Below are 15,035 nucleotides of genomic sequence, written 5' to 3' on the forward strand. Positions count from 1 at the left end.
CCAGACTTCAAGTTAATCAGGGAAAGATTAGTTTCCTTAGTATAAAATGATGTAGCAGCCTCAGGCAGTAATCCCCGCATCCAGGAGTGTTTGCAGTAAGCATCTTTATCAGTGGCTCTTGCTGGCTCAGAGTGTTACTTTTAATCCATTTTTACATATTTACCTTCTCGTTACATTTTTATTTGAACAAGCATCACAGAGGAGATTTCTTGCCAAGCACTAATTATAAATGAGTTTTCCCCCTAACATGGCCTATGTTCAGGAACACTTTATTTCTGGGTAGGCTTCTTGTTCTAAACACATTCGGGTCAGGTGTTTAGGAAGACAAACAAGAACATATACTGTAAAAAGGCACATGGTGGCTCCTTGCTGGAGAGGTCCGGATCCTGCCGTGGTCTCTCTGGGGCTGAGGGGCTGAGGGGCTGAGCGGGATGGCCAGTAGTGTCGAAGACCCGCCCAAAAGACTGAGCTAGGAGTCTTGTCAAAGCAGGAACTCAACTTTATGGCATCAGCCTCCCGCTTACATAAATTCAGAACATAGGGAGAGGGATTTTTTTGGGGGGTGGGGTGGGGTAAGATGACGTAGGAGGTGGGGGAAGGGAAGGGGGGGGGAGCGCAGAGGCAGGCCAAACAGGTCTTGCTGAGTCATCCAGATACAGAAGTGACTGAGACAGGTCTTGACACTTGAGCCAGGATCTGGTTTGTCCTCAAGGCCCAAAGCAGGGTCAAAATGGGGCCCAACATCCACACATTCAGGAGAGGGTGTGACAAAAACCTAAAAATAACTGGAGATTTTTCCAACCTGCTTTTACCCTATGTCACCTTGTCTAGTGCTAGGGTTCCTGTGCAGAATTATTGCTGAACATTAAAGGCATTATTCAAAAATGCTCTATAAGAAGTATGGAGAACATTGACAGATTTGATGTTTCAAATTAAATTAAAAAGACATTTGCTCTTTAGTGAGCAGTTCAACTGCTTGTGTGCTGAGGCAACCAAGCATTGTGGCGTCACTTGAAGAGTGGTGACATTCTCAACAGTGTTGCTTTGTGATGCAAGAGCATCAGGGTTCTGTTGTTTTGTTCTGAGGTCACAGGCCAGGGCTGCAATGAATGTTAAGCAAACTATGACCAAATGTGCATTGCTCCAATAGCCATGTTTGTGGCCTTCCAGAACCACTCAAAATCTCTCCATTTGTTTTATTTCCCCCCAGGTCAATCCCAGCCAGAAGGAAAACCTTACAGTGGCTACAGAGATCCATTGTCAATTGCCTACTTAATGAATGTGAACACATTTTTTTTGTTGTTCTTATTACCATACCATTTAAAGATGCTTTAAGTCATATTTTATTACGAGTGTTTTGCATGCATGTGCATATGTGTACCGTGTGTGTGTGTGTGTGTGTGTGTGTGTGTGTGTACCCATGAAGGACAAAAGAGAGCATTGAAAGTATGGAACTGGAGTTAACAGACGTTATGGTTCTTCTGCGGGAGCAGCTAGTCCTCTTAACCACAGAGCCTTCTTTCTAGCCCTCAACACACTTTTTAGATGAATAATTAAGCAACACATATTCTTCCTCCTTTAAATCCAATTTTATTTATGGAGAATAGTTATTAGCTAGCAACAAGGACCTGGGTTTCTTTGTGACATCACTACCTACACCACAGACACTGGATTTGCTGTGATTCATTCTGCCCACCTCTGCTGCTCATATTGGGCCCCCCACAAATAGCCCTCTCTTCTGCTTTCATGACACATATATTATTACCCTTGCTTGTTCTCCCTTCCTCCTCCCTTTAGATCACTTCTTTATGTCTGTCTGTCTGTCTATATACCAGGGTGGCTTTGAACTCAGAGATCCACCTGCCTACCAAGGTTGGGATTAAAGGTATAGACCACCACACTAGGCCATTTTATTTCGTATTTTTATAAGATATCTTTTTGTTGTTGTTGTTTTCAAGACAGGGTTTCAAAACTGTTTAATGAGTCTGTCGGCAAGAACTGCAAGACAGCTTAAAAAAATAAAAGAGAGCAGGCGGATTAAACAGTTTTGAGTCAAGCAAATCCACAAGTTGCCATGTGAGGTGTCTCCAATGTGTGGCTACTGGAGAAGCCTTACCGAGGTAGACCTCAATGCATCTGACAATCTTTAATCTGCTTGGCTGTCTACTGTGTTCTCCAGTGTATTTAATTACCAGAAATTAGGAACAATTACTGAGATCTTAATTTCCAACAGTTTTGTGCCAGACAATCTAAATTTCCTGTTTCCCATGTAGCTGAGTTTAGTCACATTTTTTTTTTTTTTCCTTTTTCACCTTGTTGAATTTTTCATTGGATACTGGCTTTTGTCCCCATGTAATGGACTCGCTTCTTTAATCATCTTGCTTGTAATATCATTGGGTCCCTGACCATTTTTCTTAGTTACCTTTTGAGATCTCTATTGGTGTTTCACCTGTTTGTCTTTGAACTTCATACCTGAGGAGTTATAGTCCTTTGCTAGAATAAGTGATGATTACCTTTTCATGTTTACTGTTTTGTGTTTTTATATCATATTTTGTGTGTGTACATGCATGCCATGGTGGGCATTAGGTCAGAGAATAACCTTGCATGTAGCTATCTCCTTTCCACTGTGGGCTCCAGGGACCAAACTTAGGTTGTAGAGTTTGTGTGATCTCATAGTTAGCTTTCTTTAGTTGTCAATTGGACATACCTGGGGAGAGGAAAACTCAACTGAGGAATTGCTACCATATTGGTCTGAGGCATTTTCTTGAGTACTGACTACTGTAGGAAGGCCTGGGCTGTAAGCAGTGTCATCCCTGGGCAGGTGGGCCTGGGCCGTAGGAAAGGCACTTTGTAAAAGCTAGGAAACAGCATTTTGTTATGGCCTGTTTTAGTGCCTGCCTTTACTCCCCCAGTGACAGTCTGTGACCTGAGAGTTGTAAGATGAGATACACTTCTCTAAGCTTCTTCTCCAAGCTGGTTTTGGTTAGTGCTTTATTGCAGAAACAAGAACACTGAGAATTGCTTTTATCTGCAGAGCTACTTCATGACTTTATTGTGTTTTTGATTGTAATTTATGCATCTCCTAGTTTGGATATAATTTCTGATTTTGTCTGAGGCTCGCTTGCTCTGGAGGGCTTAATCTCCAGGACCATTCATTGAGAAAACTAGTGTAACAGTGGCTGTATCAAACTATACAAGATACAGGAATACACTTAATGTCAAGTAAAGTCAACTAACATAGAACCAACAACTAAAAATGCAGTGTACTATGAAGTGAAAAAGTAGTAAACATTAATCAGGTTAAAAATGAAAGTAGTAAATGAATGAGATAAAGGAATAGGACCAGGGGAAACTAGAGCACAATCTGGGGTGGGGGAAGCCAGCCAATCAGAGATCTGTACAGGCAGAGCTGTTTTCATACTTTCAAAATCTGCCAAGTGTTCCATCACCTTGTTGGTGGGAGGCAGCTGTGATGCCAAGTCTTCCACTGGGGTTTTGCAGTTTAACTTTAGTAGCACTGAACCTCATGGCAGGTAGCTGGCTCTAGAAGCTGGCCTACTGCAGTCTTCTGGCCCAGTGTCCTAGTTAGGGTGACTATTGCTATGATGATAAACTATGACCAAGAGCAAATTGGTTAGAAAAGGGTTTATTTGGCTTACACTGCCAAATGCACACCATCACTGAAGGAAATCAGAGCAAAAATGCAAGCACTGCAGGAGGAAACTAGGCAGGTGATGCTTCAGCCATGGAGGAGGGCTGCTTACTGCCTTGTTTATCGCTCTTTGACCACCAGCCCAGGGATGGCCTCAAACACAATGGGCTGGTGGTCACATCAATCACTAACATCCCACAGGCCTGCACAAAGCCTGATCTTATTAAGACATTCTCAGTTGAAGCTCCCTCATCTCCAAGTGACTCTTGCTTGTGTCAACTGGTACAAAACTAGCCAGGGCACTCAGCTACTGAACTCTTGATTATCTTAATTTATTATTTGATGATGTCTGCTTTCAGGCATTGGTGAGGCTACCTCTCCCTGCTCTCTGAAGTGTAGGCACTCTTGCTCTACATATGTCTCTCTCCAGATTGTCTCTCAGCCTAAGATGTTGAACAGCTGAATCAGATATGCTAAGTTGATTGTTCCATGTACTCAGTTTTACACAGTGGGTTTCCTCTCCAGATGGCATCTGAGTGCTGGAAAGTGAACTTAGGTCCTCTGCATGAACAGTACTCTTCACCACAGAGCCATCTTTCAGTACTAGGAAACCCTTCTTAATGCTAAACTGTTCTGCAGCCGCAACTGGATCTAAACGGGCTTTCCTCATTTTGGTTCACAGTTGGAATTGTTTTCAACAATTTTCATCTGCCTCACACTCTTGCTGTACATTTCTGAATGGCTTCCCTTGTTTCTGTCTTTGGAATATAGTCCATTAACCTTAACCTGATATTCCTGCTTTATTGGTTCACACGGAGGCACACTGTAGACTGCAATTTTTAAGAAAACATTAAAAACATTACCTTCTATACTACATTATTTCATATATGACTGAGTAAAAGGTTGTGTGCTGGAGAGTTAAGAACCCACACATTTTAGGGACTCACATCCACTTGTAACTTCTATTCCAGGAGATCTGACACCCTCTTCTGGCTCCTGAGGGCATTTGTATAGGAAGCACTCGCATATACACACAAAGCTTTAAAAATAAATTCTAGTTAGAGCAAAGAAATAAAACAAAATTTGAGATAAGCCTAAAAGCAAGTTCAATTTTATTGAAGCAATTTAGTCTTTTTATCAAGACTGAAATGTACAAAAGCCCAGTGGTCTAACTTCTAGAAACTTACCAACTGAAATACTTGTTCAACAGCAAATATAGTAAGGAAAGACAGTGCATAAACAGTTGGTAACGATAAAACCATAAAAACAGCTTGGGTGCCTCTCAGTAGGGAACTAGTTTATATATACATAGATGATGGAATACAAAATAGCCATTTAAAACACGAGGTAGATTGACATGTATGTACTGAAATAGAATGGCCTTCAAGATACACTGATAAGCCAGGTGCAGTAGGTGGAGCCAGAAGGGTTAGGAGCTCAAAGTCACTCTGAGTTACACACAAAGTATGAGGCCAGCCTGGGTATACAAGATTATCTGGAAAAAAACAAAACAAAACAAAACAACAACAAAATCATACCAAAACAGAAAAGCAAAAACACCGATTAAAAAAACCATCTTGGGCTGGAGAGAGAACTTACTTCCACTTCCCAAGTGCATTTCCCAGTACCCACATTTGGCAGCTCACCACCATCTGTAACTCAAGCTACAAGGAATCCAACACTCTTCCCTGGACTTGGGTCATAGTAGGCACACACACACATACACACCCCTCTCTTACACACTCTCTCTCTCACAAAAGCAATTATTTCATATACTATACATTAAGTATCCACAAAAGGAAGGCAATGAACGCACAGCGAGTGCATCAATGGAGAAGTGCACCGGGGTACACTGTTATACTGCGATCTTTTCTTCAGAAGAATTAAGAGGGGACCAATGGGTTGGCTCAGTAGGTAAAGGCTCTGGTTATAAACTCTAATGACTTTAACTTGATTCCCAGGAACCCACATGGTGTAAGTAGAGAATGGACTCCAGTAAGTTGTCCTCTGACCTCTACACACACGCATGCAAGCACATATAGACAAAATAAAAATGCAATAAAAAAGTTAAAAAGCAAAGTCCTGCTAACTGTGATTAGCTTTAGATAGCTGAAAAAAGGGTAGGTAAGGTGGTGGAAGTTTCACTCTTCCTGTGTGAGCATTAAATTGGTAGCATTATTTCACTAGGGATTACACGTGTAGGTAGAATTGCTTTGTTTTTCTTTATATTTTAGAAAACTAACAATTACTTACACAGACACAAAGATGTTAAGCTAAAACAGTTAAAGAATGAAAACAAATACATATACAGATGTACTTAATTTAAGCAAGGGATATGCCTAGACTCTTTATGATTTTTCTTTTTTTGTGGCAAGATCTCATGTAGCTCAGGCCAGCCTTGATTTGTTAGGAAGCACAGCATGAGCTTGAACTCATGATTTTCTGAAGTGCTGGGATTGCAGCACCACTACCACCTTGCCCTGATGCTGTTTTAAAGTATACAACACAGATCCATTACCATTACCCGAAGATCTCAAACCACTTCATTAGCGTCCTTTAAAACTCAGAGTTTTCCACATCACATGTGCACGCAGTATTAAAGAACCTAGGAAGGCCTTCCTCCTGTCTCTCACTTGAATGTCATACATCCTCACTCTACACGATCTCTCTGTGCTTTACAGCATCACACTTCAGCTTCAGAAGTGGTCTTCAGAAGTGCTGGTCTTCTGATCAGGTCACCAAAGTATGCAGTGATGGTCTTTAACTTGTTGTTAAGAAAGTTCTGTTCTATCTCCACTTGCCCTCCAAGCCCAGCCAAAGATGCCACCTGCCAGGAAAAGCACATACACAAGTCATGCACATGAGCGGGATCTCTCTCTCCTTCTCTCTCACCCTCCCCTCCATTCATCCTCCCTCCCTTTTGGCATGGTCTCATTAAATAGCTCTGGCTGGCCCACTCCTTATGTAGACCAGATTGTCCTCAAACTCATATCCTGCCCCTGCTTCCTAAGATTAAACGTATCCATCACCATGCTCAACACAGAAATGACTTTCAAAAGAGACCCCCATCCCTAACCTATACCATCAATAGAGGAAGACCCCATCCCTAACCTATACCATCAACAGAGGAAGACCCCATCCCTAACCTATACCATCAATAGAGGAACACCCCATCTCTAACCTATACCATCAATAGAGGAAGACCCCATCTCTAACCTATACCATCAATAGAGGAAGACCCCATCCCTAACCTATACCATCAATAGAGGAAGACCCCATCCCTAACCTATACCATCAACAGAGGAAGACCCCATCCCTAACCTATACCATCAATAGAGGAAGACCCCATCCCTAACCTATACCATCAATAGAGGAAGACCCCATCCCTAACCTATACCATCAACAGAGGAAGACCCCATCCCTAACCTATACCATCAATAGAGGAAGACCCCATCCCTAACCTATACCATCAATAGAGGAAGACCCTATCTCTAACCTATACCATCAACAGAGGAAGACCCCATCCCTAACCTATACCATCAATAGAGGAAGACCCCATCTCTAACCTATACCATCAATAGAGGAAGACCCCATCCCTAACCTATACCATCAATAGAGGAAGACCCTATCTCTAACCTATACCATCAATATAGGAAGACCCTATCTCTAACCTATACCATCAACAGAGGAAGACCCCATCCCTAACCTATACCATCAACAGAGGAAGACCCCATCCCTAACCTATACCATCAACAGAGGAAGACCCCATCCCTAACCTATACCATCAACAGAGGAAGACCCCATCCCTAACCTATACCATCAACAGAGGAAGACCCCATCTCTAACCTATACCATCAACAGAGGAAGACCCCATCCCTAACCTATACCATCAATAGAGGAAGACCCCATCCCTAACCTATACCATCAATAGAGGAAGACCCCATCCCTAACCTATACCATCAATAGAGGAAGACCCCATCCCTAACCTATACCATCAACAGAGGAAGACCCCATCCCTAACCTATACCATCAACAGAGGAAGACCCCATCTCTAACCTATACCATCAATAGAGGAAGACCCCATCCCTAACCTATACCATCAATAGAGGAAGACCCCATCCCTAACCTATACCATCAATAGAGGAAGACCCCATCCCTAACCTATACCATCAACAGAGGAAGACCCCATCCCTAACCTATACCATCAACAGAGGAAGACTTTATGTAAGTCCTTCATATAAAGAAGCACCTCATTCACTGCTTCTTGCCAAGTATTTTTTAATAGAAACACTTCCTTTGGACTCCTTTGACATGAGTCATATCACTATGCTATGCATTCTAAAGATGCTATGTCTCCAATGCGACAAACTAAAGAAGAAGAGAAAATGGATGAAAACTGCAATGTCTATTTAGGACAGACATTTAAGAATGCACTTTCCTAAGAAGCTTATCATCACCATCACCATCTAGTTGTTTTCTTTGTATGTGGAGGCCAGAGGCTGGCCAACTTGTGTGGGTCAGCTCTTTCCTCTTCCCACCATGTGGTAAACAGGAATTGAACTTAGGTGTGGTCAGGCTTGGTGGCAGGCACCTTCACATACAGAGTACCATCACCTACTCCTAAGAACTCTTTTCTTGTTCATGTTATCATCTTCCTTCTACTCTCTTAATTGCTCAACAATATTTACTGGGTTTTGAGTAGAGGTGACACTTTTCTTTCTTTCTTTCTTTTTTTTTTTTCTCGAGACAGGGTTTCTCTGTGTAGCCCTGGCTGTCCTGGAAGTCACTTTGTAGACCAGGCTGGCCTCGAACTCAGAAATTCGCCTGCCTGTGCCTCCCAAGTGCTGGGATTAAAGGCGTGCGCCACCACTGCCCGGTAGGTGACACTTTTCTAATTATCTCTTTTGTGTTCTCTATCTTTAATTACTTCTTCTACCCATTGTTCTTTTGTGTTATTTTGATTCTTAAATATATTTATGTTTGTGTCTGTATCAGTGACTTTGAAGTCTACAAAATATAGCTATTGACTCAAGGAGTTAAAAGCATTCACTCTTTCAGAGTTAATATTAAAAATGCTAATCAAATAACTGGCCAATAGGAATACTTAGCTGCTAAAGAGCCTTTTGCTTTCATAATACTTGCACTGGTTTTTGTCACAGTTCAAACCAGCAAATAAGAACGCTAAGTTCTTACACAGGTGCATTTCCACCCAGCACCCAACATTTTAGGAGATTTACTGATCTTCTCCACACTCTTATATATCAGAGATGACATTACCAGATTGGTAAGATTCAGGAATTGGGGAATAAAGTGGACAGGCCCAGACAGGAGTCAAAGTAGTAGAAGGGGAGCCCCAAGTTCTGTGAGAAGGTATAAATTATGCCATGTTAACTACCATTGGCAAAACTCAAGTTGTGTATTTTGTAAAGAAAGGTTCTCAGTATAGTCTGGATTCAAAGGCTGACAGGATTTGATCTCAGCACACTATACACCACAGACACTTGGTGGAGGTTGAGAAAAATGACTGGGTTTTACTGGTGAGCATACTTTAAAGTTATTATTTCACCTTCCTGTTAGAAAACAACTCTGATATAAAAATAGGTCATTCTATGATATACACCTCCCTTCATAACCACTGCAGCCCAGCAGACATAATTCTGAGCTCTACACATGCTAGGCAAACACTCTACCCTTGAGCTATATCTCCAGATCTGCATGAACTGTTCTTGAAAGAAAAACAAAGCCGGGTGTGGTGGTGCATAACTACAGTCCCAATCTTTAGGCGGCCGAGGAAGGAGGAACACTGAGAGCTTCAGGCCAACATGGCTATGATTTTTAAAAGGCCAGATGGAGGATTCTGTGGGGAAAAGCATTCACTGCACGTGTCTGGTGATCTGGGTCCTAAGAGAATTGGCTTGAAAATCAGAGAGTAATAGTGTAGCATCTATAACACCTCAGGCATGGAGACGATGGCGTCTCCAGGAGCTCCAGGGTCACACACAACTAAAACAAAACAAGTTGTTCAAGGAAGTTACATTTTCAACCCTCCCTCCAAAATTAAAGAGACTAAAATAATTATTTCTTATAACCATAAATAGTAATCTCAAGTTAAGTAGTGCTTTTTTCTCTGAACTTTTCAGGGTTCTTACATGAGGGAACTCCGGACTAGTTAAGAGCAAGAGTTCCTAAATCATTACTCAACAATTACTAACTGGGAGTAGAGTGGAGCACAAGACAGAGCCAGACACAGTATTTGCCTTCAGGAATGCTCATGGTCACAGAACTTAGGTATGTTCCCAGCACCAGGTCTATCTGCAGGCACAGAATGGAAAAACTAACCTACCCAGTATAGAGAAAGAAAATCTAAGTTAACATGCTCTTTTCAAGTGTTCTGATTAAAATTTCGAACCTTAGACTATCTTGCTTTTTCAACCACATATACATTAAAAATTAAATGAGCCATGAACTAAATTTATAAATGAATACTGTGATTCAAGCAAAGTAATGATGTCAAGTTTGAGCTGACCTTTTTCCAGTAGCAGGTTTAACTGACAAATGTTCCTCACTTTTGAAGGTGTAATGCATTGAGAAGAGAGAACATCCAGTAAAGTCAGGCAAGATGGGGAGGACAGGAGGTGGTGAATGAACAACACCTAAACGTTAGCATGATCGACAGCAATGCCAAGGGCAGTAGAGAGAACCACAAGACAACAGTCCAGTTTCCAGCACACAGAGCAGCTCACAACCACCTGTAACTCCAGTTCCGAAGGATCCTATGTCCTCTTCTGACCTCCACAGGCATCTGTACATATGTGCATAATCTCTGCCCTTCTGGGTCATCCTCATGTACACTTAAAAACATCAACAATTATTTTGGGCTACAATTAGAGCTAAGGACTGAGTTTCCATCACTGAAATCTTATTTGAGGCAATACTAGGAAAGGAGAAATGAGAAAAAAGATCAAACTGAAGACAACTGAAGATGAATGATGTGAAGACAGATTTAAAAATCAAATACTAACTTTCATAAATGAACTACTATAAAAAAATTTGTGTGTGAGGCTTGGGCTTGACCTCTAGCATTACCAGAGACTAGTGATATAGGTGACTGTGACAAGCACCTTCATTTTCAGATCAGAATCCACAGGCAGAAGAAGGGCCAAACCAGGGCCTTCCTCGTTAGTAGTGGTTGTCCCTTTGTTACATCTAACTAGTAACAACCTAAGACCAGAAGCGGGAGGGGGCGGGGTAGTCAAAGATGAAAACATTTTATCTGTGGATAACTAGGCAACATTCAAACTTAATCAGCTCCATTTTCCTGCACATGATAAACAGGAATGAAAATTCTACACTTAAACAAATCTTTGATTTCTAGGTGACTGGTACCCAGCTCTGCAGCTTTGTCCCTTACTAGCTACGACAATGTGATCCTAGATACACAAAAGGTGGTTCTTGAGTTTAAAACTTACACAATGAATAACACAGGCAACTATTGGGAATCCTGATGTTTTTGGAGGCCCTTCTGTTTCAGTGTCTTTCTGGAGAAAGATCACATATATAGTGCAGGGATGCACAACACTGATCTAACTGTCTAGCAGGAAATTCACAAGATAAAGAAAGGGCTTGATGAATTCAAATTCAAAGATAAGAGGGCTAATAAAGATGACACAGTTCTCTATCTGCACAAGAATAGTTGATCTAGACACCTGGTAAGGCCCAGCAACAAATGCTACTTGGTCCTAACTCGTAGCATTCTATTTATTGTCTTCTTCTTCTTCTTCTTTTTTTTTAAATCAAGCAGAACTGACTAGAACTGATTTACAGGTTCTCAAATTTAAAGTACATCAGTTATTACTTGTGTGAGAGCATGTGGACTACCATGTATGTGTGGTAGTCAAGAGGGCAACTTGGGGAAGTTTTTTTTTCTTCCACCATGTGGGTTCAGGACATTAAACTCAGGTTGTCAGGGTAGGCAGTAAGTGTTTTTACCTGGGGAGACATTCTGAAAACCCAGAAATTCTTTTATATAATTTCTTTTGCTCACCCTATCCTAATCAGTTTCTAATTATCACCGCCAATCTCATGGTAAACAATTATTGAGGTATGTAGTGAATTTTGTATTTCTCAGCAGTAAATATTCCATGGAATGCAGCAAGTTGCTGAGGTGCTGGCTCTGCCACTGTGTGGCAGAATGACTGGGCAAATCACTAAACTTCCTCAGGCTGATGACCTTACATGCATATTCTACAGTGTTGGAATAATCTAGTAAAATGGGCAGAAGACTCTCCTTATGAACCCTAGGAGCACTACCCACCCAGCTGGCATACTGTATACATCTACAATGTGGCAGCTATTTCAGAAGGAGGAGTGAACGCCTGTGTACTCCAAGTTGCAAGGCTAGTTATTTTCAAGTTCAACTGTCTCAAGTCCACAGTCTCTCCACACACCAACCCCACCTTTAGCTCTCTTTTATGTTTCTGGAGCTGGAGTAGGAAAGAGTCTTCCACCTGCTGGAATGACTTCACCACATGAATAGTTTTAAAATATATTTCTACTATTAGTTTAAATCAGAATATTTTGTTATAATCTTTCATTAATTCTAACATTTAGAAACTAAATTTTCACTTCAAAAAATGCTAATAAACTGAATTTAGGTAAGTATTTACCACTTAGCAGTATCATTTAAAGGCTCTTTTATTGGTTAATAGTTCTAGTTGTTCAGATACATAGTACTAGATTCTACACAGCAAGGTTTTTTTGTTTTTGTTTTTAATGTTTTCAGGCCTGAAGAAGTGGCTCAGAGGTTAAAAGCACTTATGATCTTGAGTTTGATTCCAGCACCTATGTTGGGTGGCTCACATCTGTAACCCCAGTTCTAAGGGATCTGGTGCCCTCTTCTGGCCTCTGTGTGCCACCCATCTACATTCCATATATTCAGACATAGTTAAAAAAACCAACCAAACAAACCATTAGGAATATTTTCAAAACCATCCTTATTCTTTCCCTATCTTCCTACCTATATAGCAGGAGGTGATGATGTAGCTCAGTAATTAGCAGCCATCCATCCCCTGAACTACATATGGAATAGAATTTAGTTTTGATACTATGGATTGAGCCCAGGGCCTTATACATACTAATACAATCTACCACTTAGCTATACTTTCAGCCTCCTATAGAAGGAACTTTAAAAGCCAAAGAGAATACAGATGTTTGAAATAAAATAGGTATTATCAGGATATACATCCTAAAGAGCTATGGAGGGTGGGGTTATCCTAGAGAAGGGTCAGGAGTTGTCTGGTGGATGGCTACAGGTGTATCTTATTTTTATGTGTATGGATTAGTATTCTGCACAAATGTCTGTGTACCTGTGAATGAATATGCAGTACCTGCAGAGGCCAGAAGAGGGTATTATACCCTGTTGTGAGCATGTGGGTGCTGGGAATTAAAGCCTAGCTCCTAAAGAGCAGCCAGTGCTCTTAGTTGCTGGGCCTCCTCTCCAGCCACCACGTTTACTCTAACACAACTGTAGGGCGGCTGCTCAGTGTTACCCTGTTATGTGAACCAGCATGAACATGATCTAAGTGCTTAATCTGAACTGAAGAGTCTAAGTGCTGCAGTTATATGTTTTGTGTGGTTTTGAAAGCAAATGAAGACAAGGAGTTACTACACCACAAGGGCTGAGGGGCCTGTTCTCATTATCTCATGCTCTCACACACAGATTTCAAATACAAACGGTATCTGAACCTGCTGCATGCAGCTCTCGTTAGATAACTAAGATATTGAGAGGCATCCCTCTCTACTACATAGGCTTACACCTTTAAACGAAGTTTTCATGTTTGCCAAGCGTGGTGACTGCAAAGCCAGTGCTGCCTGGGCTTGAGACTTAAGGGAGAGAAATGAAGGCAAACAGCAGGGAACAAGAAGCAGCAGCAGCAAGACACAATTCAAACAGTGGTCTCTCTGCATCAGACCCAAGGCCCTGGGTTTCTGTGGTTTTCATAGATGCCTATTTCCACAGAGCCTCTCACAAAAAGATGCTTTGAACAAATTAGTTCTGGTTTTACAGTGAGTGTATGATAGCAAAGGACGCATGATCTAGAATGACTCCACAAAGAAAAGGGAACGAGAGGTCAAGGAAATAGGAAACCCAGAAAAAGATTTCCCCGGCTAAGAAAAAAGAAATCAATGGGTACCATCTCCTACGCAAACAATCCCTACGGCAGGCTCTACGTTCATGCTCAGCTTGGCAGCCAGTAGGACACAGCACAACCTCGTCTGCTAAAGAGACGTCGATGGAAAAACGTAGCCTGGATTCACACAGCAGGATCATACACAACTCTTCACACTCTTTCAAGCTTTTATTACTCAATCTTTCTTCATTTTAAAAACCTCACACAGATATATTTTCTCTCTCTAAAAAAAGTGACTTCCCATTGCAGTTCATTCCATCTACATTTCATACCAAGCCATTTCCTTTATCATTTTCTAGCCTCACTACTCCCCCTAGAGGCAGAAAACACAAAGGACCTAGGCAGTTTAGTACTGTGTGCTTGTGTTTAAATGAGTACTCACATACAAGTGGGGCACAAGGGAGTGGGGTACATGCTGTGTGGAGGCCAGAGGTTGATAGCAGGTGTCTTCCTTTGTTTACCAAATGAACCATCTCCCCAGTTCCTACAAGTCTAATTCTGACAAGTTTTAAGCACAAAAACAAAAGTAAAAAGCAAGCTAATTTTTCTTTGTGTCAAAAGAAATTTAATCACTAAATTTTCATACTAAAATGTGGCTTCTAGCCAGGCAATGATGGCACACACCTTTAATATCAATTCTGAGAAGTACAGGCAGGTAGGCAGGTGGATCTCTGAGTTTGAGGCCAGCCTGGTCTACAATCAGGACATGGAAAACCCTATTAGGGGAGGGCGCGCAAGCGAGTGTGTGTGTGTGTGTTTCCCATTGCTACAAAATACCCAAGTGAGTTTGTGTGCATGTACTAGGACTACACAGATCATACAGCCTCTTAGGAGACACTTTGGAGTATCGTGGGTGCCTAAGTCTAGAAAGTAGTTACACAAGGAATAGGTTCAACGTGAAGGCTGATGTTGGAAACTCGAAGCTCCAAAGAATGCAAGTGACATTCACATACACTGTCTTGGGAAACTTAACGCTGCGACAAGTAGATTATAAATAGATGACAGAAGGGAAGCCAGAGTTTACATTTCCTCTACTTCAGTCTAAGTGCTAGCTTTTCATGTACTCCTTTTATAACCCAGAGAATCTCAACTATGGAGCACACTAGAACTACTTGGAAAGCTAGAACAATTTATGCTTGGGCCTCACCCCAGAAAATATACCAGTCAATTTTTCTTAGTAGGTCAGCATTATC

General features: G+C 41.5%; 1 protein-coding gene across 1 annotated transcript in view; it reads right to left on the minus strand.

The window, feature by feature from the left end:
- Positions 1–4,747: 4,747 nt before the first annotated feature.
- The window catches only part of Tgs1 (trimethylguanosine synthase 1), a 41,884-nt gene continuing 31,596 nt past the window's right edge, over positions 4,748–15,035 (minus strand). The window contains exon 13 of the mRNA XM_021159873.3: positions 4,748–6,479. Coding sequence (XP_021015532.1) covers positions 6,336–6,479 — 144 coding nt within the window. The 3' untranslated portion in view covers positions 4,748–6,335. The remainder of the gene's footprint in view (positions 6,480–15,035) is intronic.

The sequence above is a fragment of the Mus caroli genome, unplaced genomic scaffold (genome assembly GCF_978045245.1).
Source record: "Mus caroli unplaced genomic scaffold, Mus_caroli_1 scaffold_6, whole genome shotgun sequence".
NCBI classification, from domain to species: Eukaryota; Metazoa; Chordata; class Mammalia; order Rodentia; family Muridae; genus Mus; species Mus caroli.